General features: G+C 44.5%; 1 protein-coding gene across 2 annotated transcripts in view; it reads left to right on the top strand.

Annotated features, from left to right (window-relative positions):
• FBLN2 (fibulin 2) overlaps positions 1-25,109 on the top strand; it is a 138,491-nt gene that overhangs the window by 96,374 nt on the left and 17,008 nt on the right. Inside the window, exons 5-8 of one of the 2 annotated variants that reach the window (XM_036739704.1) lie at positions 7,091-7,297; positions 17,185-17,298; positions 18,689-18,790; positions 20,816-20,956. In XM_036739704.1, the coding sequence (XP_036595599.1) occupies positions 7,091-7,297; positions 17,185-17,298; positions 18,689-18,790; positions 20,816-20,956 (564 nt within the window). The remainder of the gene's footprint in view (positions 1-7,090; positions 7,298-17,184; positions 17,299-18,688; positions 18,791-20,815; positions 20,957-25,109) is intronic. The other variant, XM_036739706.1, reaches the window with a different exon arrangement.

Here is a 25,109-nt window from a genome sequence, read left to right as displayed (position 1 = left end):
CCGAATGGTGGTGTTTAATAAGGGAAGAAATGTTCACAGAGCTGGGATGGCCAGAACAAAAGTCTGAAGAATGACGCAGGAATTTTCCATAGCCAAGACGCTGATAACACAAGGCCAGGTCATTCTCTTGCTTGCACAGATGGGAGCTTGGGGTCTCGCTTACAGGGATGGACCTCAGGGATGAGGACCAGGGTATAGGCAAAGTTGCTGCATGTCAGCAATCATTCAATCCTAACTGCTCACTGAGCTCCTACTGTGTGTAAGCCTCTAATGCTTTTTCTGCCTCCTGGGTGCTTGGATGAGATGAAGGCATTCCACATGGAAGAAAGATCACAAACCAGATGATTCAGACTTCATGAAATCCCTTTGGGGATGAGTAGCTGGGAATTTAGAAGGCAATAAGTACATTGTATGGGAAAAAGTCCTGGACAGCAAACCAGGGGAGCTGGGGCCTGGCTTAGTCACTAACTAGCTGGTCGGACTCCTTGGACTCCTCCACTGGAATATGAGGGAATTGGGCTAGATCACGGGTGGGGAACCTGTGGTCTTGAGGCCACATGTGGCCTTCTAGGTCCTCAAGTGCAGCCCTCTAACTGAATCCAAACCTCACAGAACAAATCCCTTAATAAAAGGATTTGTTCTGCAAAACTTAGACTTCATCAAAAGGCCACACCCAAAGACCTAGAAAGCCACATGTGGCCCTGAGGCCCCAGATTCCCCACCCCTGGGCTAGATAATCTTTCTGGTCCCTTCCACATCTAACAGTCTATGTTCTGGGCCCCTTCTGGCTCTGAAACATTATGTTCAAGATTCCATTTCAGCTCTCGTATTCTATGTTCTAGAATGCTTTCAAGTAATAGCATCCTATAAGGTTCTTTCCTGCTCTAACATTCTATGTTCTAAGGTCCCTTTTGGTCCTAACATTCTATGTTCTCACATTCTTTCCTGCTCTAACATTCTGTGTTCTAGGGTCCCTTTTGGTCCTAAAATTCTATGTTCTCACATTCTTTCCTGCTCTAACATTCTGTGTTCTCAGATCCCTTTCAGTTCCAACATTCTTTCAACTTCCCTCCCAGATTTAACATTCTATGCTCTAACATCCCTCCAAGCTCTAATATTTTGTGTTCCAAGATTTCTGCCAATTTAGAGGACCGTAGAACCACACATTATCTAAATTGGCATCCACATTTTACAGATGAGGGAGATGGGTTGAGAAAAGCTAAATGACTTGCCCAGGGTCACACAGCTAGTAAGTGTCTGAGCAGGATTCAAACTCAGATCGTCCCGACTCTAAGGTCAGTGTTATCTGTTATCCTGCCTGGCTGATCTTGGATCTAGGATCCTAAAATCCTGGGTTGGGGCAGTCATAACATCTCATTTTGCCCAGGGCAAGATGTTCCAAGACCCTAGTAATCACTTCTGAGGATTCATTGTGTCCTTTCTTAGAGAAAGACCCTAGGCCCAGATGGCTTGATAAAGTTATCATCAGACTTAAGCAGAGACAGCATCCTAAAGGGATCCTGGGCTTTATCGTGGGCCAGGACCCCAGCTGAGAGTCATTTCAGTCACACTAATCATGCTGGATCAGGCCTCTCTGTAATAAGAGATTCCTCTCCTCGTGGAGTTCTGGAGTGGAAATGTGAGCCAGAGCGGAGCAAGGCAGTCATGCTCCTTCATGCCCAATAAATCAGGCTTGGAATGCGTCCTGCAGGTCTTCAAAGCCCAGCCCCTCATGTGAAGGGTCCCCTGCATTCCTTGGCTCTTCTCCCTCATTATCCCTCCACGTGTTTGACACAGAAGCTCCTCCTCATGGATTCCAGCTGCAAAATCCCAGCCTCAGCTTCACCCGCAGGTTGTCACCTGTTTCTGGGGCCTTGTGCTTTTTGGACTGTTAGGCCCGTTTTCCACTGGGCATGGTCTAAGTGTGCTTGACGAGGGTGAATGTGACACCGAAGAGAAACCTAGATATGGCTGGAGTCCTCTCTGTGTTACCCATGGTGTATGGCTTGGAAATTGCCCAACGAGGCTGCCTGAATGCACACTGAAATGTCAGCCCTTTGCCTGCAAGGGCAGTAGGAAGAAGATTTAGAGATGGAAGGGACCTTGGTGGTTACTGAGTCCAACCCCCTCATTTCACAGATGAAGAAACAGGTTCAGAGAGGTTGTGACTTGCAAAGGGTCACACAACTATTACATGTTTTGGGCAGGATCTGAACCCAGGTCCAAGAAGTCCAGTGCTATTTGCATCATACTACCTTTAGTTTCTGTGCCATTCAATGCCCAGTTCGCTTCCTTTTGTTGCTCCCAGCCTGACTTACCCTCCAGCCTCATTGTTCAGTGATTGGCCCTTATCTGCCCTCTATATCACAGGGTTGTTATGAAGAAAACATTTTGTAGGTTTTGAAGTGACATTAATAAATATAACATCATAACAGTATGAGAATCAGCAAGGTACGGTGGGTGGAAGACTGGCCTTGGCATCAGGAAACCAACAATCAGCAAGCATTTATTAAGGACCTACTGTGTTCTAGGCACTACGCTAAGTGCTGGGGATGCAAAAGTGAAAAATAAAATGGTCTTGGCAGGAAGACCTAGGTTCGAGACTCACCTCTGACAAGTTGGGACCCTGGGGAAGTCACAACCTCTTAGAGACCCAGGCAACTCGATAAAGCCATGAGTTGCAGAAAAGATGCCAACTTTGTATCATTGGAGGAATTACCTCACTGGAAGCTCCTTACACTAACAAAATCACAGGTCTGATCAAAGATAACTTCTATATTATGATATAAACATTTGTTATTATTTATTTATTATAGTGAGGCAGAACCAAAATGGGGGGGGCAGCAAGGTACATCATCGGCCTTTTTGAATTGATTATTAATTTATACAATTTTGAAACGCGGCAGGAACTGCCAGTTCTTTGGGCTCTCTCCAGGAAAGACCATGATGGTAGTGGAAAATGAGGCTTCAATCACAAAGGCACAGAGGTGGGAGCAAACAATCCAGAAGGCAGAGACAAATGGTAGAAAGGGGCACAGGGGCAGAGGGCATGGGAAGAGGGGATGAGAAAGTGAAGGAAGGCATGGAGTGATAGGGAAGAGGAGAGGGAGACACAAAAACAATCACTCACATAACCATGAATCAAAGTGGAAAGCACCAAATAGCATGGACCTGATGGAGATGGAAGAGGTCTTGGGGGTGGGGGGGGGAGCGAGAGATGAACAAGAGTTTGTGATCTCATTTTGTAGGGTTTATTTTAGTGGGGGGGTGGGGGGAGGGGAGAACAGACCAACTTCTACCTGGATGACCTTGGGATTAGCTAATTAATATCTCAAATCTTCTCAAAGTTGTCAGTAAAACTTTAAAGTTAACATGTCTGTATCATCCCAAAATTGTCAGCACCACTTGGTGATCTGCTGGTCTTTACTATGGAAGTCTGGAATTTGTCTGATATTTACATATCAGGGGACCGAAAGGCCCTGATGGCAAGGCCTGGATGACTTTCTCTGATTTAGCACATATCACTAGGATGTGAATTTTGGTTAACGCATGCTTTGTTCAGTCTTTTTTCCATCATGTCTGACTCTTCGTGACCCCATTTTGGGAGTTTTTCTTGGTGGAGATAGTGGAGTGGTTTCCCATTTCTTTCTTCAGCTCATCTTACAGATGAGGAAACCAAGGCAAATAGGGTTAAGTGATTTGCCCAATGTCACACAGCTTGAGGTTGGATTTGAACTCAGCTCTTCCTGACTCCAGGGCTGGCTCTCCATCCACTGTGCCACCTAGCTGCCCTTTATAACTATATTTGAATATAATTTGGCTCCTATGTCAAATAACATAATAGTTGTAAAGTGATTAGCATAGTACTTGGCACATAGGAGGTACTTAATAAATGTGTATTCTCTTCCCCTTTGCATTATGTTGTGTCTTTTGTCCTCCTGACTCTGATTCCTTCACTCTGCATCCACTCATACGTATCCCACTTTTATCTGAATTCTACATATTCATTGTATCTTGTGACACAATAATGTTTCTTTGTGTTTATGTGCCATACTTGGGACTGCCTTTCCTTGATTGATGGACACCCTCTTTCCATCCAGTCTCCCTGATTCTTCATACTAGGCTATGGAAGACTATGGGCATCTTGCTCCCTTATCTCTGCCCTCCTCATGAACCTGGCCTCTCTTCTGGGACTGTTTTACTCTATGACACTGCCCAGACCAATCAAGTTGGATGGGGAAGAAGGTCTGTAGCCCAGCTGGATTCCAGCAACAATATCAGGGCAGAAACAAATGTAGAGAAATCAACACCAGGATCCTGTTTCCTTTTAAATGCCATTTCTTAATGTAAACAGAACAGATATGAAACACGTTCTTCCAATATGACCTCACACGCAAACCCTCCAGAATACATTTAATTTGAGAACCAGTGTGGGAGGGGAGGATTTGCGTGTCCCAATGTGCTGCCTCAGTCACACCCTTGGGACAGATTTGCACCATGGCAGCACATGGAGACAGCCTGGAGAGAGCTCAGTACCATGTTCAACATGGAACCCTCTAGGGACAGCTCAGAATCTCAGCTAAACCAGAGGCAAGCCTGGATTTCTGCCCGGAGACCTCCCCAACCCTAGAAATACAATTTCTATGCTCCTTTTTCTATAGGAATCATGTCTGCCAGCTTGCTGATTTTAGTTCCCTCTTTTGCACCAACACTTTCCACTCTAATCTGTTCAGAGTGGAATCCCCAGACCACCCCCCCAAGTCCTACCTTCCAGTTACATTCATAGCCTACCTTTTCTTCCTAGCCAACACTGTCAGACAGTCAACACGCCTTTATTAAGGGCTCACCCATGTGCCAGCCTGAGTGTTCGGATGTAAGGATAGGCAAAAACAGTCCCTGTCTTTAAGGAGTTCACATTCTTTAGAATATCTATTCTAGTGGAAGAGACAATATGTAAACAGGTATGTAAAAGACAATAGGTAGATAAAGATATGCATGCATAGATATATGCAAAAATACATATATATACATATGGATATGTATATATGTATCCGTGCACATGTATATGTGCACATATATATATATACAGGATATATGTGTGTATGTATGTATTCATATATATATTCAATACCTACATATTGTATTAATAGGAGGTAATCTTAGAAAGAAGGCATTAACATCTGGAAAAAGTGGGCAAAGACTCCTCCAGAAGGTAGGAGTTGAGCTGAGTCTTAAAGTAAGCCAGGGAAGCTAAGATAGAGGTAAGGAGGGAAAGTGCAGTCAAGCCTGTGGGAGAGCCTATTCGCCATGGCAAGGACACAGGAGACAGTGTGTCATGTGTGAGGGACAGCAGGTAGCTGGATTGTAGAATGCATGACTCTCCTTGTTTGAGAAATACTGCCTCGGCTCACTGCAATCTACCGCCTCACAAATGCAGGTTCCTTCTTGGGAACCCTACATGGCTCAAGACATCTCTGGTTTTCCCTCACTCTACCATTGCTGATCATCACTCAGACACCTTCTCTAGTATGGTTGATGGATCTATCCTTTCGGCTCATTCATTCCGTCACTGGTAATGTGACCCTGATGCCAAAGGCTTCTTTCAATCTTTTTTTCTCCTTCTCTATTTTTTTCTCCTGTGTGGTCTCATTCCAACTCCACTCACTGCCTATATATAATCACTCACACCTATTATGTGTAACTCTTCCAAGGACTGGGCATAATGGAACAATAAATCAAATAGAGAATAGTTTCGAATGGCTGATAATGGCTCAACTGTTTTTTTTCCCTCCCTAACCCCCAACTTGACATTTTCATAGAACTTTTCTTTGCCTTCACTCAAAGGAGCAGTGAGATGGGGATTTCAGCTAAGTGGGTGTGTTTCTAATCTGGTTTAACAGCCATACATTGAAACCAAAGGAAGGTGACAAGAACAGTGAGGGGATTGGGTGTTGTGCTATATAAGGGTTGGTTGAAAGAAGTAGGGATGATCTGGGGGGAGTGGGGGTGGGGGAAGAAGCCTAGAAGGTATATGATCTGTGTATACAAGTATTTGAAGGGCTACCACATAGGTGAGGCAATGGATTCATGGGATTTGGGGAAGTTGGAAGGAATCCTGGAGATTATTTTGTCCAAACTCTTCATTTTATTTGGAAATTGACAAGTCAATCACTATGCATTTATCAAAGGCTTGGGCACTTTGCTAAGCACTGAAAATTAAAAAAAAAAAAAAAAGCAAAAGCAGTCCCTGTCTTCAAGGAGCTTACATTCTAATAAGGGAGACAACATGCACATAAACTGGTACATACCAGATAAATACAGAGTAGATGGGAGGTAGCCCTGAAGGAGAAAGAAAGAAGCATGGAGGTTAAGTGACTTGTCCAGGGTCACACAACTAGGAGTAAGTGACAGTGACTTGGGGTTTGTACTCAGGTCTTTGGTCTCCAAATCTCTCTGCTCAGCCATGCTGCCTCCTTCTGTTTGGCCTTGGGAGGCAGAACAGGTCCCAGTAGGTGGAAGTCACTGCAAAGCAGACTTTTAGCTCATCGTAGGACCACAGAGTTACAACTAGATGGGGTTTACAGATCTCTAGTCCAGTCCCTTCATTTCTACAGATGAAGAAACTGAGACCCTGTGAGGTTAAGGACTTTCCCAAAGTCACACAGGGAGTGGGCAGCAGAACCAGGATAGAGAGAGAGAGCTAGACAAAAGTCCAATGGGAATAGGAGATGCTGAGTTACTCATGATCAGAAGTTTTTTTGTTTGTTTTGTTTTGTTTTTTTGTTGGTTGTGTTTGTTTGTTTTGCAGAGAATATATAACCCTTTATTGGGAATGTCGTAGAGGCAGCTGCTGTTGAAGGACAGGTTTGACCAGATGGTCTTTGAGGTCCCTTTCCACCAGGTCAGGGTGAAAAGAGGACAGAATTCTATTACTCTCTAGGATTGTGAGTCTGAGGACTCTTGCTGTCACAAGGCTAACCCCCGTGGGCTAAGCTGACTGTGACGCAGTTCAGGGCATGTGAGCTGAAATATTTCTCTGTGCATCTGTGCAACAATGCAATGTCACATTTTCAAAGGAACACTCTTCTAGTTTCAGAGACAGAGAACCTCCATGAAGCCCTGTCCATCAGCCAGGAGTCAGAGCTGTCCAACAGCCTGCCCGGGGATGACCGAGACGAGTGCCTTCTGTACCCTGGTGAACTCTGTCAGCACCTCTGCATCAACACTGTGGGCTCCTATAAATGTGCCTGCTTCCCCAGATTCACCCTACAAGAAGATGGTCTCAGCTGCCTTCCAGGTAAGGGGAGTCAGACAGCTGGCAACAAGGGAGGATCTACCTTGGCAAAGAAGGAAGGGAAGTTGGTGGTTTGAGTTTGGAATTGAGGGCCTTCTTGTATCTCCTGAAATAATAACAGAAGGTGGTCTCCTATTTAATCTATGTAAAAGGCTAGCCTTGAGGGATATGAAAGTGATCGAATTTTTTTCCCCTGGGGCATTTGGCTTGAGCTTATGGGCAGTGGGAGGCACCCAGAGAGGCATCTCCAAGGAGCAAACACTTTGGAGAAGCTAGAGGATGTATAAGGTAGCTCTGGGTACTCATCCTAATACCTTTTAGTCAATTTTAAGTCATCAATAAATTTGCCCCTGAAAAACCCAGAGACAAAAACCAGACACTCCCCTGCCACAGACTTTCGTGAATATTGTATTTCCACGGGTCTGGTCCATTGGCCCAGTATTGAAGGAGGTGACCTTTTTTTTAACTTCCCCTACAGTGCCCTCCTCTGCTCTTATGGTGCCATACCTCCATGAGAGGCAGCTAGAGAAGATTTGGAGTCAGGAAGACCTAGGTTCAAATCTCACCTCACTTACTAACTGTGGGACCCTGGGCAAGTCCCTTACTTCAGTTTCCTCATCTGCAAAATGAGGAAGCTGGACTCAATGACCAGATGCAAATCTATGCTTCTATGACTGTTACCCACTGGCCCTACACAGGTCTGCCCTCCCTGGGAAGTGGCCAGTGGCCTAGAAGTTTATTTCCACACTTTTTCCCCACTAAAAAATTGAGCCAGCACACTGAGAAAGATCAAGAAAACCAGTTCATACGAACGTGTTAATAGCTGATGATGTCTCCTGCTAAGAGTATTTGCATTTGCTATTCTGCTTTACCCAAAAGAATAAATTTATGTCAATGGAGATAGGGAGAGGAATTTCAGCAATGAGCAGTGATGAGCCAGTGAGGGAGGTATTTTAGGGGGAAAATGTGTTTCTGACATCTTCCTGTGTAGGTTGCTGCCTACTCTATCTATGAGATCATCCCTGATGATCTAGAAGGAACGAGAGCAAAAACTTTCCATGTCAGTCCATTGAGACTTTCATTCAGTCCCTGGCATGTTTGGTTTCTGAGGGGTGGCTGGAGAGAGGGTCACGGGACAGGCCTGCCAAGAGCCCGCGGCCAGGTCAGATCTGGGAGTGTCCAAGCCAGCAGGCTCTGGGGGAGCATCTCAGTCAGTTCAGCCTTTGACACTGCTGCCAGGGATCGGGATCTGGCTTCATTTCCCCAGAATCTCTCTCTGCTTCCTGATAACTGCTGACTTGTGGCAATGATTGATAACCCTCCATAAGCCTCAGTGCTATTGCTCTAGGGGGAGGAAGCCTGATTCCCCGCCCCCCAATTTGTTCAACCATCCTTAGTCATCATGGAGTGACAGCTTTTTTTGGACAGAGACTTGTCAAAACAGAAGCATGGCAAAGGAGGAGAACCATGGATTGGAGTCCAAACACCCGGCTTTGAGTCCTCGCTCACACACATTGTAAACATGCCTAGAGTGTAACAGCCTCAAAACTCTTGTTAAATCCTTAGGATGGCTTTGTTATTGTTTCAGTAAAGTTATTATGTACATTTGCTGGGGGTGGATAAGGACCTGATTGATGATTTCATGGGTTTCGGATACTCCCAGGTGAAAAAATTCCCTCTACTAAGGCAGGTTGCCACCTTCTTTGCAATTTATAGTCTTAACCTGAAGTCCATGAACTTTTTTCAATGTTTTGATAACTGTATTTCAATATGATTGGTTTTCTTAGTAAACCTATCTGTTTTATATATTTTTAAAAAATCATCCTGAGTAGGGGTCCGTAGGTTGCACCAGACTTAAAAGGGGACGATGATTCAAAAAAGGTTAAGAACTCCTGTCTTGGAGAGTGGACTAGAGCACCCAGAGATTAAGTGAGTTGTCCAGGGTCATGTAGTTAATAAGTGTCTAAGGCTGGATATGAACTCAGGTCTCCCTGACTCCAGATCAAGTGCTCTATCTATTGTGCCCCTTAGCTGCTCCTTGGCACATAGTAGGTACTTAATGTATGCCTATTTTTTCCCCTTCATTCAAAGCCAGGTCCCTCTCTCCTATACCATGTACTGCTTCTCCTTTTCTTTTAATAGTTGGTAAATGACAAATGCACAGGCACGTATAAATATGATCATTTATAAAAACTTTGTTTTACTTAGGGTTTTTTGGGGTTTTTGTTTTCTTTGTTCTTGTTCAACTATTCAAATATTTGTTTTGTCAATGAGAGTTAAGATAAAATGTATTATTTATATAGAAATAGCCCAGGGTAGTGGAAAGAGTGCTAGGCTTAAAGTCAGAAATACTTAGGTTCAAACAGAATCTCTGAAAGTTACTAGCTGTATGACCTTGGCCAAGTAACTTAACTCTCAGAAGGATCTCAGTTTCTGTATCTATAAAATGAGGCCATTTAAAATTAGATGTCGCCATGGTGTGATAGAGTGTTATACTTGAAGACAGGACGCCAGGGTTCCAAATCTTGACTGTTATGCTTACTCCCTTGAGCAAGCTGGGCTTCAGTTTCTTTCTTCCAAAAGTCTATATCTATATCCACACCCTACCTTGATGCTAGTTACCTATATCACCTTCAGAAACTCCCTTAACTTTTCTGGGCCTCAGTTTCTTCATCTTTAAAATGAAGATGTTGAACCAATTAGCCTCTAATGTCCAACTCTAGATGTAGGATGTCATGAAATACACAAAAGATCTGCAATGACATCATTGTCGGCTTAGCTTTAGGGATGCCTGGAATCCCTTCCACCAGTAGATCTTAAGCATATAAGTCTTAGGGAGTTGCTTGAGACATACAGAGGTCGAATGATCAGCCCAGGATCAGATTGTTGTTCGTCCTTCGTTTTTGAAGAGAACCAATGATGTCCCAGGGTGATGTCTTGACTTTCGGGTGCATCGGATTTAAATTAGGCAGAGTTGCTCAAAGTCATTAGCCTTGCTCTCTCTTCTTGGGTCATTGAAGTCCAATGATGGAACAAAAGTCAAGACAACTGGAGTGAATAGTTGTCAGAGACAAGATTTGAACCTGTGTCATCCTGACACCAGGTCTAGCATTCTTTCTGCTACTGCAGGTTTTATAAGTATTTTTAATTCCCATTGACAAGCACAGGTATTCAAATATTTAAGCAAAAACAAAAGAGAAAAATAGCCCCAAATGAAAACAAATGAAGCAAGAATGATTGCAGATGAGCGTGCACATAATTGTCCTTTTCGGTTGTTTACTGGTTGTTAAAAGAAACAAAAGATGCACATAAAAACTTTAGGTAGCAATGCAATTTCCTCCTGTATTTAACATGAATTCTGTTGCTGTTACTGTTGCTGTAACTTAACATAATTGTAGTTAGCATGTTTATTGTTCTCTTGGTTATGTTTGGCTCATTCTACTTCGCTTCGTATGAGGTGCCGCCATATTTCTTTGAATTCCTTTTATAAATAGTTTCTTATGATACAATAATATTCCACTTTATTCATACATCATGATTTGCTCAGCTATTTCCCAATCATTGGGCGCATAGTTTGTTTCTAGTTTTGCTTTATTGCTATTATCGCCACTGATGCTATGGAAAATTCTGTAGAAATGTCTTTTTCTGCCTTGTTTTCTTCATCTATAAAATGGGAGGGGTTGGACTAATAATAGCAAATGTTTCTATAGCACTTTAAGCTGAGCACTTTACATTCATTATCTCATTTTGTCCTCACAGCCGCCCTGCGAGGTAGGTGACATTCTTTGCCTCATTTTACAGATGAGGAAACTGAGGCTGAGAACACTTAGTGAGTGTCTAACACAGGATCCATACTCATATCTTCTTGAATCCAAGGTCAGCACTCCATGCACTGCTCCATCCAGCTTTCTAGGTGATCTCTGCCCACGTCCCTAGACACCTTCCAGCTCTAGAAAGGTCTAGGGTGACAAGTCCCTTCCCATTTCCAGACTTCAGTAAAATGGAGGGGTTGGACTAGACTAGAATCTGTGGACTTATTTTAAAAAATATTTGGATGACCATATTTCAATATAATCAATTTGCTTTGTCCTCCTCTGTATTTTACTTTATGCATTTGAGAACACGATTCTGAGCAGGGGTCTATAGGCTTCCCCCAACTGCCCAAGGGGACCCTAACACAAAAAAAGGCAAAGAATCACTGAACTAAATGACCTTCAAGGTTCTTTCCAGCTCTTAACATTCCATGGTTTTATTATACTAGAGCTGGGAGTATTACAGGGTCATGAGTGCATTCAATCATTCTACAGATGGGGCACATACATGGCACAGTAGGACTGAGGACTGAGCCTGGAGTTAGGAGGATCTGAGTTCCAATATGGCTCAGGCACTTCCTATTTATGTCACTTAATCTCTGTTTGCTTCAGTTCCTTATCAATGAAATAGATGTCATAATAGGCAGCTAGCTGTGTGGTGCACAGAGCAGCAGGCCTGGAATCAGGAAGACTCATCTGCCTGGTTTCAAATTTGGCTTCAGATGCTTACTAGCTGTACGATCCCGAGCAAGTCATTTAATCCTGTTTGCCTCAGTTTCCTCATCTGTAAAATGAGCTGGAGAAGGAAATAGCAAACCACTCCAGTGTCTCTGCCAAGAAAACCCCAAATGGAGTCACGAAGAAACTGAAACGGCTGAACAATAATAATAGCTCTTACCTCTGAGGGCTGATGTGAGGACCGAAGGAGATAATAGTTATAAAGCACTTAGCATGGTGCCTGGCACTATATAAATGTTAGCTATTATTATTATTAGATACAGAGGCTAAAAGGTTAATAAAATTAGGGCCTCAGGGATTAACCTGGCCTGCAATCAGCAAAGAAACCAACAGAGGGCAACAAAACCCTGGATGAACAGAAATTGTTCCACAAATGGAGAAAGCAATGAACATGGTGGCCAGGGAAGTGGAAGAGAGGTTGGGAGGGGAATGGGTGTGAGGGGTTTCTGGGGAGTTTGCTCCGAAGAAGGGAAGATGGGGTGGGGGGACTAAGGCAATGGATCTGAGAGGGATGGACGATAAGCACAGCCAGCCTTAGTGGAGTATGGCTGAGATCACCATATTGAGAGGAGTCTGTGAGTGGGATGAGATGAGCGAGGTAGGCAGGACCAGTGCATCCAGTAGTAGGGCACTGAAGGCATCCTGGATCTGAATCACCATAAAGGCCAAACAGGAAGTGGTCCTCATAGGACAGGATTTTAGGCATTTTAACCATGCTATTTTCCTTGCTTTTGATGTGAGACAGCTTGCCAAGGTCCCATGATCCTCTTAAAATGGGGCATTTCAGAATTCCAGGTGTGGGGACTAATAAGTGAAAAAGCACAATGTGCCTGGTGCTTCCCTTGTTCTGGATATTAGTGTTCTGTTAATACTGCCCAGTATCACATGAACTTTTTTAGCTCCCTCATCACTGTGTTGGCTCATACTCAGCTTGCAATCACCTCTACCCCCAGGTCTTATTCCTGTGGACTGCTGTCAAAAAAAGCCTCCCCCATCCTGTCCTTGTGAAACACTATCTCCTTCCCTGTGCAATTTTGTCTTGGTTTTGGCCCAGGATTGAAGCCTGTTGAGATTTCTTTTGGATCCTGATATAGCCTTCCAACAAATTAGCCTTCCCATCCCAGCTCTGGGTCACCCACAAATCTGACAAACACTCACTCTGTGTCTTCATCCAAATCATTGATAACAAAGTTCAACTAGACAGAGTCAAGTCTGAGGCCTGGAGCTGCCATGAAGGACCTCCCTCCATGTTGATAGAGAGAGGTCCATTAATCAGTGCTTTGGGTATGCCCATTCAATTAGGAATCCACCTACCTGGGCTCTCATCCAGGCCACATCAGTCCGGGTTGTCCATGGGGATGTCATGAGGGAAATTTCATTTTAAGGTGAGTTTAGCTGTGCCTGAGAACAAAATACAATATCTTTTACCTCCTTTCCCTTTCCCCTCTCCTAATGTGGCAGGCTGAGAAATGGCCCAAAGGCCAGGTAGGCAACAAGAGGAGGAGGAAAATGAGGGGAAGGAGAAGGGAGACGTAAAGGAGGAGGGGGAAGAAGAAGAGGAGGAGGAGTAGGAGGGGAGGGAAGGAGAGAAGAGGATTTTTTTGTAATCCACAGCTGGGGTCATTAGTCCCCAAGTTAATTAGAATTGAGCTATGTTCATGGCATGGCCCCTTTGTGAAAACTGGCTCCACAACCCAGCCAATTAAGCAATTAAGCTTTTACTGAGTCAACAGGCAGTAAGTAAAATAAAATCATTAACTTAATATAAACATTTATTGATTTCCCAGAGCAGTGAGACTATTTTATGAACTTAAGTGATTTTCAACTCAATAAAAGTGATATAGTTTCTAGTATTAAATTCATTCTCTCCCTCTTACTGATTTTTTCCTTTTTGCATACATTAATTTTCTTTTCTTTCTACTTTCCTTCTCTCTTCTCTCTTTTAGTTGTTTTCTTTCTCTCCCTTCTTTTCTCTCCTTTTCATGATTAGCTCTCTTCTTTTCCACCTTCTCCACTCCTTCCATCTTCTTTCCTCTCTTTCCTGTGCTGCCGTTGCCTTTTCTCCCCTTCTCCATATGTTGCTGTCCCTTCTTTTGATGCACCACCCTTGACCCACAGGTCCACAAACATTCCTTACATGTTCCCTGCTTATATTCCTTCATTCACAATTTTCCCTCTCTCCATCGAAATCAGACTCTTCCTTCAAGGTCCAGCTCAGGCGCGATCTCCTCCAGGATGCCTTGCTTCATCCTTCTCTTCTTCAGTGAAAATTGTGGAAGATGTCAAAAATCCTATGGCTGGCTCTGCTTGGTTCAAGGATTTCTGACTTCCAGCTTCAATAGGCCCATTTGGGGTGATGTCTCAAAAGAATCTTTGGGTTCTGAGGAAGGATAGCCCTTCATTTGGACTTGATTTTGGGGATCAACAATTACCGCTTTTCTTCTAGGACAGAGACATATCCAGAAGCCAATTTCCATGGCTAAAAAAGGCTCTCCCTTCCTGAAATACAGGCCTCTTCTGTTATCTCAGGCTCCTCCTTTTAACTGGAGGAAATACACATTGGGACTCCCTGTGCCCTCAACCCACCCTGTCACCCTCTATATCCTCCTCCTCTGAGGGCACCCTGGGAGAGGAGGCAAACAAGGTCAAATCCTGAGGCTCATTGGGCTAACAGGGATTGAGATGGTCTAAGAAAACCAGGTAATTTCCACTGGAGACACAGAGCCCCAGAGCTGATGGAGAACAGTTTCCTGGAAGCTTTCCTGGAAAATGTTCAGCACTACTGGGCCCTGGCCCATTTCCTCCCTATGTGTCTGTTGGCGTGGATCTCCTCCTGGCACGTGGCATCTTCAGTAGGAGGGAGGGAGGGAGGGAAGGAAAGAGGGAGCCCCAGGGAGCAGGAGGCAGAACATATGTCCCTCCATTTGAGTGTTACAGCTTTACTGGCAATGCCACATGTTGCATCAGGCCTCCTCACTTAGTGAAAGGAGTACTGGATTGGGAATCAGTGTGACCTCACACAAGTCAGTTGCCCTTTCTCAACCACATCTTTTCTTCATCTGTAATAGGAGGATGATAACCCCTGCCCTTCCCTACCACCCAGAGTCATTGCAATTTTTAAGTGAGGCAATAGAAGAGAAAATACTATGTGAACATGAAAGATTCTTGTTATTGTCATCAGAAAGTTTCTACCCCAGCCACTGTCTGCACCATGATGTTACAGTGAATGACAAGCTAGACTTGCATTCAGGAAGGCCTCTACCGCATAAAGGGATGGAGTTAGACAAAGAACATTCTATTATACATTATTCTATATTACCATTTATATTATTATTATATTTAATTATATATTACTATTATATAATTATTACATAATTATATATTATCTTTATACCAAGAACAATCCCAAAGATGCTATTTAGTCCCTCTCACCAATTAAGTTTAATAATAGCTAACATTTATGTATCACTTACTATGTGCTATAGTGTTAAGTGTTTTGGAAATATTATCTTACTTGATCATCACAATTACCCTGGGAGGTAGGTGCTATTATCTCCACTTTACAGATGAGGCAACTGAGAGAGATAAGTGATTAACTTCAGATGAGGCTGAGAGGTTCAGTGACTTACCCAAGGTCATACAGCTAATATGTGTCTGAGGTTGGATTTGAACTCAGATCTTACCGACTCCAGATCCAGTGCTCTAACCACTACACCATCAAAGCTGCCTGCGTTACGCATATATTAGGCGTATATGCTCTCGGGGTCTTTATCCCAATGCCAATTCTTCTGGTAGGTTGAGCCCCCAGAGTAAGGCAGCTGCTCTAGTCAAAGTTCTAGGGGTATCCCTGAGGAGTAGGGGACTGAGTGGGTTTTTTCTACTGTTCTCATTTTTGTGTATTACCTTCCATGTCAGTTTTAATATTTTCTATGTCATCTAACCAGTGATTGGCTCCCCAGTATAATTTTGACCTGTTGATATCTCCGCCATATATTGATAACCAATTAACAAAAGGATATTTACTGAAGAGAACAAGAAAAGGGTCAGCTAGGTGGTGCAGCGGGCAGAACACTAGCAGTGGAGTCAGAAGGACCTGAGTTCAAATTGGGCCTCAGACACTTGGTACTTACTAGCTGTGTGGCCCCGGACAAGTCACTTAACCCTGATTGCCTCTCGAAAATTAAACATATATATATATATATATATATATATATATATATATATATATACATCTCAAGAATCAAAGTACAACCATATCCCCCTGAACTGGGGAATATTTTTCACTCTAAACTTGTGTCCCTGGGTAGAGTGGAATCAAATTTTAAATGTTGCTTCAGAGCATCCCCCCACCCCTGCCTCAAATTAGGGTACTGTCCTCTTCCACCTTGAGAAGAATGGGCTCCAACTTTTTTTTAATTTTTATTTCAGTTCCAAATTCTCTCCCTCTCTCACCCCGCCCCCACCCATTGAGAAGGCAAGCAACATGAAGCCCATTATACATTTTGTCAGGCAAAACTTATTTCCACATTATAGGCTCCAACTTCAAGTGGTAGCTACAAATATTCCTCTCCCTAAATTCACTTCTGGGTGTGGCATAGCCAGAGGACAAGTTGTTTCTTAGTTTTTTGGACATGCCATCTTGGCTGTAGTGTCAGTCTGATGCTGGGCTGGGTCAAGCAATCACTTGGTAGCTACAGCCACCAATTCTGTCTCCCGTACGCCTTTATCTAAGACTTGTAAAGAAACGCAGGGACAAAAGCATCTTCACGCATTCCTATGGTAGTTTGGTGAGATAAGGCCACTGGTAGCAGCACATGCTGCCTTTCTCCCCACCCAGCTTATGTTCCCCTCTCACCACTGGGGTGGGAGTAGGGGGAGGGGAGACAGAGAGGGGGGGAAAGAGAGAGAGAGAGAGAGAGAGAGAGAGAGAGACAGAGACAGAGAGACAGAGAGAGACAGAGACAGAGACACGCAGAGAGAGACAGAGACAAAGAGGGAGAGAGAGAGAGGGAGAGAGAGAGAGAGAGATTGATTCTGTCTTGGAGCTTTTGTTGTGTGCCCTTAGTTCTGACTCAGGAGCCAATTAAAAGGCTTTTCTTCATCACACCATAATTGGATAAGAAACAATAACGTACTTGTACCATCCTCTGAAAACGAGGGCAGACCCTTTCATTATGCCCCTCCATGCATTTCTGGAAGTAAGCTCCCCAAGTCTCTGCATGTGGTCTGGGCCCCTGTTGGCCAGTCCTCTGTTACATGTAAAGGGATCTAAGTAATTGAAGGGGTCTCTACTCCCCTGCCTCTTCCTCTCAACATTCCTTCTGATTTGTCTGTTGACAGATAGTGAGGTGATGAAGCCAAGCACTCGAGGAGAGGGGCCCCTAGCCCCTGAAGCCCCTCACAGCCAACCTGAAGTCGTCCGTCTGCCTCAGCCAGTCCCCAATACCTGCAAAGGTACATAAGGGTGGTGGCAGGTGGGGAGGGGAAAGTGGTTTGGGAAGGGGAGGGCATTCTAGCAAGAGCCCTGAACCTAGAGTCAAGGGACAGGTTTAAGGGCTCACTCTGCACTTCATATGGTACAGCTAGTGACATGCTAAATTCGGTTTCAGAAGACCTGAGTTTGAATCTTTCCAGTCAAGAGTAGCTGTGTGGCCATGGGCACATTAGTTTTCTGAGTCTTTGCTTTTGTTTCTGTAAATGGGGATAATAATCCTCACCACAGTACCAACCTCACTGTGCAGGCTCTAATGGGATAATTTAATATGTAAAGTACTTTGCAAACTATAAAAGTAATGAATTAATATCAAGGCCGTTCATCTGTAAAATGGGGTAGTAATACTTGCTTACCTGACTCATAGCTTTGGAAAGAGAATGCTTTGTCTATTGTCAGTAATTCTTATTGGTAATCATAACTACCACTAATAATAATGACCAGCTAGATCGACCAGTGCATAATGAGTGCTCTAGGTCTAAAGTGGAGGAAATACCAGCATACCACATGAGACTGAGCATCTGGGATTCTGCAGTGGAAACGATCACAGTGCCTTAAGCAGGTGGGCACCACTTTAACTGGTTGGGATGATCATTACATACTTTGGAGTGCCACTATGCACCTATGTTCTCAGGGGACACAGATGATCTCAGTCCCAATCCAATTCAACAAGTGTTTAGTAAGCACCTACTGTATGCAAGGTACCATGCTTGGTGCCAGGAATACAAAAACAAAAACAAAAGTTAAATATAATCCCTGGTTCCAATGAAAGATTAAACAGTGCAAACATAAGAATATGCATGTTAATTTGAGAAAGAGGGGACTGGTGCTAATTATCAATGGGATTGAGAAAGGCTTCCTGTGGAAAGTGGCACTTGAGTCCAACCTTAAAGGAAGCTAGGTATGCAGAAGTGAAAAGGAAAGCATTCCAAGCTTGAGGGGCAGGCCAGGTAAAAGCATGGAGTGGACAAATAATGCTATGTTTAGGAAACAGCACGTGAGTTAGTTTGATTAGAATGCTGAGTGTATAAAGGAGAGCCATGAGAGAAGACAAGCTGGAGTCAGACTGCCACACTGAGGAGTCTGTGTTTAGCCTAGAAGCAACAGGGAGCCGGTGCAGCTTCTTGAGCAGGGAAGTGGCGTGGTCAGAGTTATGTTTAAGAAGGTTATTTTGGCAACTGTGTGGGGGAAGGATTGGAGAGAGGAGAGAGTAGAAGCAGGGAGATCAACAAATTAAAAGGTTATTGGAATAGTTGAGGTTCGAAGTGATAAGGAACTGAACTAAGCTAGAGTGAAGAGAAGGCAATGAATACAATCTCCTCCTAACCTGTCCCAACTTTTACCTTGATTTAGACAATGGTCCTTGTAAGCAAGTGTGTAACGTCATAGAGAACAGAGCCATGTGCTCCTGTTTCCCTGGCTACGCTATCATGGCTGATGGAGTCTCATGTGAAGGTGAGTGGGGGGGGATGGAAAGGGTTAGAGGAATTAGGGGAAGGCTGTCTGCATGTGAACAAACTGAAAGGATGAGGCCTCTGCAGACTAGAATGATAGAGACTAAAAGGAAGCAGGATCCAAGTCTAGAAACTCAGGAAAGGCCAGGAGGAGGGAGAAATGCATGTGTGTATACCAGAAGCTTGAGCCATGGGGTGCTCAGGGAAGCCTGAGAAGTTTATCCTGTCCACAAAGAAAAGACTACCCATTATATCCCAATCAAGTCAGTCTGGCAGCAGCCCAGGGTGGAAATGAGACAGTTTTCCCTGGGTGAGAGCTTCTGATGGAAAGATATCCTGTGAGCCATGGGCTTGATTGAGCCCTTGCTGAGAATTTGGGGCTAGAAGGAGAAGATGAGCTGAGATAGGGAAGGATTTGACCACCTTCCCTTACTAGGTTGAAGCATCCAAGTCTTGGCTAAGGTGCAGTATCTTCTGTTTTCCCACTCCTTATCCCAGCAGCTCTGAGTCCTCAGGGCTGGGGAAGGTTGGGAAGAGAAATTCAATTTAACAAGCACGTATTAAGGCCTGTGGATTTACCAGGCATTGTGCTAGGGAATAATATGAACACAAATGAATAAATTCAAAATAGATCCAGAAATGATTTTGGTGGGCTGGGGGTGGGGGGAGAACACTAACAACAGAGAGGTTCAGGAGATGCCTGGGAAGAAAGGAGGAGGCAGGGTCACAATGTGATCCTTCCTCCCACCCCAGCTCCTACCCATGGTCTTAGCCATGGTGTTGGGACAGGACTGTGAGCTTAGGGAGTCAGAAGGGCAAGCAGATGCTACAGACATAGAAGAAATGCTGAGAAAGGGGAAGAAGAGCGAGAACCAGCTTTGCATTGTAAGGACAGGACAGCATGTGCTTGGACAAGGGGAACTTGGGCACTGAGTCTTTTCTCTTCAGGGGCTAGCAGGCCATGGTGGAAATGGGTAGCCCTTTCTCCTAGACCTGGGAGGGTGACTCCCAGGCCTTCTCTTCCATTCTGGGCGTATCTCTAGGCCAAAGGTCCAGCCAGTGTTCCAATCCCCAGGAATCCCATATGTGCTTCCCCAAAAGGCTCTTTCCTCCGAGATGTCCATTCCCCCCAACTCCAGGGCCCTCATCCCTCAGAGGATACCCCAGCAATATGTTTAACCTTCCGCATCTTCCTCCTTCCACCCTTTTCTCAGACCCCAGACTCAGCCAGTATTTCTTTAAGGCCTGCTCTGTTCCAGGCATGCTAGTTAAATTGAGTCAAGCCAACACACATTTATTGAGTGTCTATGTGCCAGGGACTGTGCTGTGCCCTGAGGATACAAGGAAAGGCAAAAACCATTCCCTCACCTCCAAGAGCTCACAGTTTAATGGAGGAGACAATGTGCAAGCAAATATGGACAAATAAAGAGTAATGCTGGGGAAAGTCCCTATCCTCCAGGAGCTTACATTCTACTGGAGGAAAAGAACGTGTAAACCAGAGACAGCTAGTTAACATAGTGAATAGAGTGTCGGCCTTGCAGTCAGGAAGGCCTGAGTTCAAATCCTGCCTCAGGCACTTACTAGCTGTGTGACACTGGGCAGGGCACTTAATCTCTGCCTCAGTTTCCTCACCTATAAAATTGGGGTAACGATAGCACCTGCTTCGCAGAGTTGTGGTCAGGATGAAATAAAATAATGTGTAAGTGCTTCATAAAACTTAAGGTAAATGTTAGTTATTCTTACTATTAAGTAATTACTATTACCATTATTACATGATATTTTGAAGAGGGAGAGAGCTGACAACCAGTTTTGCTAGACTAAGCTAGACTAAGCTCCTTGGTGAGTCCTGGGGGAAGAGCAGGATGGGCCCAGGAGTTGCTGTGGTCAAGGCCAGCGCCCATTGAACGTTGGCTTCATTACCACTTTCCCTCCCTTGGTCTGTGAGCACAGGCCAACCATCGTCATCTCTAGTACCATTCTAACGGCCTTCTGTTTTTCCCTCCCGGCGTCCCCTGTGGGGCCATAGACATGGACGAGTGCCTCAGAGGTGCTCACGATTGTACCCGAAGACAGTTTTGTGTGAATACGTTGGGATCATTCTATTGTGTCAACCACACAGTGATCTGTGCCGAGGGCTTTATCCTCAACATGCATAGGAAGTGCGTGGGTAAGACAAGAGTGGCTCTTTGACCAGCCACATCCCATCACCCATCACAGCTCTCCATGCTACGCCACGCCGCGCATCCCACCTTCATATGCTAAAGGGTCCGTCGGTCACCTTTGCATATGACATATCAATGTGGCTCGTCCTGCCATGTGCTTAGACTGCTATGTCTTGTGCTGTTGAGCTTTGTCCTGCCCACATCCAAGGGCAAGCATGGACAGGGGAAGCAGGTAGAGGGTGGACTCACGACCCTCTGATATCTTGTTCTTCTACGAGGCTCCCTTCTGGGGTGACCAAGGGGAAGAATCAATCTATTAAATAAAGAAACATTGACCCAGGGTTGGGCCTGGATACACGAAAAGTACAGATGGTCCAAAGACAACTTTTGAGTTTCTAGATTTGGTTACTCCCCTTCACTCACTTTTTGACTAGGATGATTACTAAGAAACAAAATCAATGGTTTTGAATTATATATTGCCTTTGATTTATACTACCCTGAAGAGGACTTAAAAAGATAAAATGTAGTACAGGTTGCAAGAATCACAGGGAGAGACCTTAGAAACCACTTAATCCAAACCCCTCATTCTGTGGAAGAAGAAATTATGGCCTAGAGGGCTTATGGAATTTATTCAACATCATTCAGTAAGCAGCACAGGCAGGATCCAAATCTGTGTCTTCTGAGTCCCAATTGGGTGCCTTCCACTTTGTTACAAATGCTGGAGGAAACAATCTGGGCTTTGGGTAAGATGCCCAATGGAGAATCTGTCCCCAAAATCCTGAGGTGAATAGATGAGTGAATTTTCCAAGAGGATCATTATTAGTACGGAAATTGCTATTAGGTCTTGAGACATTCCGACTCTGAGGATCTAATTTTGATGATACAGAGAGGGGAGGAGCAATAGAGAGAGAAAGAAAGAGACAGAGACAGAAGGGGAGAAATGGATATAGAGACAGAATGAAGGAGGGAGAGGAAAGAAGAGAGGGAGACAGAAAAGAAGGAAGGAGAGAAACTGAGAAAGAAATGGATTTAGGGGGAGAGAATTATTTTCATCTTGGGCAGAGTTTTGTTTAGTTTGATCTGCACAAGTTGGAGCTGATAGTCTTAATAGTTTTGTTTACTTCTCAATCATTTTCTGTATCGGGGCAGCTAGGTGGCTCAGTAAGTAGAGCACCGGACCTAGAATCAGGAGGACCTGAGTTCAGATCCGGCCTCAGACACTTGACACACTTACTGGCTGTGTGACCTTGGGCAAGTCACTTAACCCCAATTGCCCTGCCTTCCCCCCCTCAAAAAAAACCACAAAACAAAACAATAATTTTCTGTATTTAAGGAGAGTTAATCTGTAAATTTCTGTTCATGGGCCATGACAGATAGATAAGGTAGATAGAAAGATAAGTGGATAGATAAGATAGATAGATAGATAGACGGACAGACAGATACGTAGATAGATAGATAGATAGTAGATGCATGGGTAGATAGTAGACAGATAGATGGATATATAGATAGATGGATGGATAGATAGATAGTAGATGGTAGATAGATAGAAAGAAGGATGGCTGGATGGATAGATAGATAGAAAGAAGGATGGATAGATAGTAGATAGAAAGAAGGATGGATCGATAGATAGATAGTAGATAGAAAGAAGGATGGATAGATAGATAAATAGATAACAAAGAAACCAGAAGCAGGGGCAGCCTGCATTATGTGTCTGAGGAAGCATTGATTTGCTGTGTGACCTTGGGTAAGTCACTCTCTACCTCTGAGCCTCAGTATCATGCTTCAAAAAGTTAAGGGGTTAAACTAGATAATTGTAGAGATTGCTTTGAGCTTTTAGATTCTATCATTCTGAGATTGATACAAAGGCTTGGAAAATCCCTCCTAAGGCGTCTGCAGCCTGTCAGGCAGCCAAGATCTCTGCCTAACTATGTACCCAGTCAGAATGCTAGATACTTTACTGAGGCTCCCACTGTGGTTTTGGGTAGGACCCAGACTGGGGGTTATTTCTATTTGTGTCTCTAATGAAATGGCACCAAGTCTGCACACCCAGCAACATTCCCTCCACCCTACTCCTGACAAGGGTCAAACATGTGACTAGGAAACTCCCTGGTGCCTGGAGATGGGTAACCATGTGTAGCCTGGGGGTCCCAGTCCTCATTTTCCTTTGCTGCCCACCATGTCTATAGAATACATGAAGTATAAACAATCCATGTCCTGTCTACTTCACCAAGCCCCCACTTCCACCCCAGTCTCTTCCTGTCTGGGGCCAATAGGCCCAATGCCATTGCTTGGCCCAGCATCTTGGGCCCAAGGGGAGCCATTGTGTGTCTGCCAAAGGCCTGCTTGTCCCCAGAAGCCCCAATCCAACCACTGCTTCTGGGCTCCATGCTGAGCCTCTTGGGGCAGCGGGGGGATTGCAAACTGCTTCCATACTTTGCTTGCAAAACGATGTGTCTTAGCTTTCTTTTGAGTGTTAGATAATGTCAATATGTGCACATTTGAAAAAGTGATCATCTCAATGAAGACTGCCTATCGCCAGAGCCTGCAGAGATATCCTTCCCTTAGGAGTTTTCTTCAGCCGAGTTATTAGAGATTAAACTGTAGGTGGCTTGTGAATTCCAGGCAATATGGGAAGAAAGATAACGAGGAGTTTTAGCCCTCTCCTGGCCTCCATGAGGCCCTGTCCGTATGAGCTAAGCTGAGCTTTCCCTCTGGAAAGGCTATCTGTTACAGAGAAGGCCTGACTCAAGAAAGGAATCTTGTCTGCTAGTTTAGAAGTAGGATCCTGAAAGGGAGTCCCTTTTCACTCATTTCCAGAAGCTGTCTTTCTTGGGGAAAAACCAATCCCCTCTGCCTAGAGCATAGAGTACTAGGTGACTTTTGTGGCCTGATTTGAGGCTGGGTCTCCATGAGAGAAGACAGACTTCTAACTTGCAGTCTTAACACCTGGGGCAAGCAGTACAGAATGCAACCTCAAATCAATAAAAGACAAATTTGAGAAGAGACTTTAGGATGTAAGGCCCCATTTGGGGAGAGATCCCAGCAAAGCATGCTCCCAGGCAGCTCTTATTGGGGAAATTTAGAGCACTTTTTTTTAATCTGCCTAGAGAAGCCAAAGAAGCAGTCCCAAGTCAGGGTATGGTTGGTCACATAGGGTATGGTGCCATGTCACTTTGGCCTAACTTTTTCCCATATGATGCAAGATCCATTTAGGTCATAGAAAATAAGTTTTATCTTACATGTTGCTGAGGCAAGAGGCACTGGCTGTCTGGAATGCAGAACCCTCTGTGGTCCATGGACAGAATGGGGAGATCTGATGGCCCTTCCTTTTGGGGTGAAGGGGAAGTTTCCTCCTTTGCCCCCTCCTGCCAGGAGCTGGGCTTCTGCCAAGACAAGGCTTACCTGCCTCTTCTATTTGGAACATCCATCTTCCCCTTACCTGCAAATGTAACTTCACTCACATGGATACAGTCAAGCCCTGAAGTCTGTACTAAAAAATTAAGCACTGCCCAGAGCAGGGGAGGATGGGGGATTCAAAATTGAATTAGGCACGACTTAGGTGCTGTATGCCACTGAGAATGCATAGAGGCTGCCAGGTACCCTCAGAGTAACATGCAGCAGGAATCCTGTGGAGATGGAAGGCAGCCCGGTGTAGTGGATCATGTAGTGGACCTGAAGTCAGAAAGACCTGTGTTAAATTCCCACCTCAGACATTTACTTGCTATGTAACCCCTGGACAAGTCACTTAACCTCTCTGTGCCTCAGTTTCTTTGTCTGTAAAATGAGAGGGCTTCCAAGGTCCCTTTTCACTCCAGAGTCTATGATTCTATACTGAGCTGATGCTGTGTCCCTCTTTCCCAAGAGGGTAAAAGAACCGCATCATTCTCCTCTTTGAAGAGAATGCAGACATCCCACTCAGCTGGAGTCAGGGACATTTCTAAAATAACACTCAGGAAAATCACCCACGCATGCTTTTCTTTCTCCTCCTCCCTCTCCCCAATCACTTACCCTCTGAGGCTGTGCTTCCTTCTCTCGCAGGCTCATTGTGACTCGCTCTAGCTCTCTCTCTCTCCGCCCCCCACCATGTCTCCATCTCTTTGTTCCTCCAGCTTTCTCTCCTCTTTGCCCTTTTCTTTCTTTCCACTTCCTCCTCTCCTC

This window comes from Trichosurus vulpecula, chromosome 9 (assembly GCF_011100635.1).
Source record: "Trichosurus vulpecula isolate mTriVul1 chromosome 9, mTriVul1.pri, whole genome shotgun sequence".
Lineage (NCBI taxonomy): Eukaryota > Metazoa > Chordata > Mammalia > Diprotodontia > Phalangeridae > Trichosurus > Trichosurus vulpecula.
This window is presented reverse-complemented; position numbering and strand designations above follow the sequence as displayed.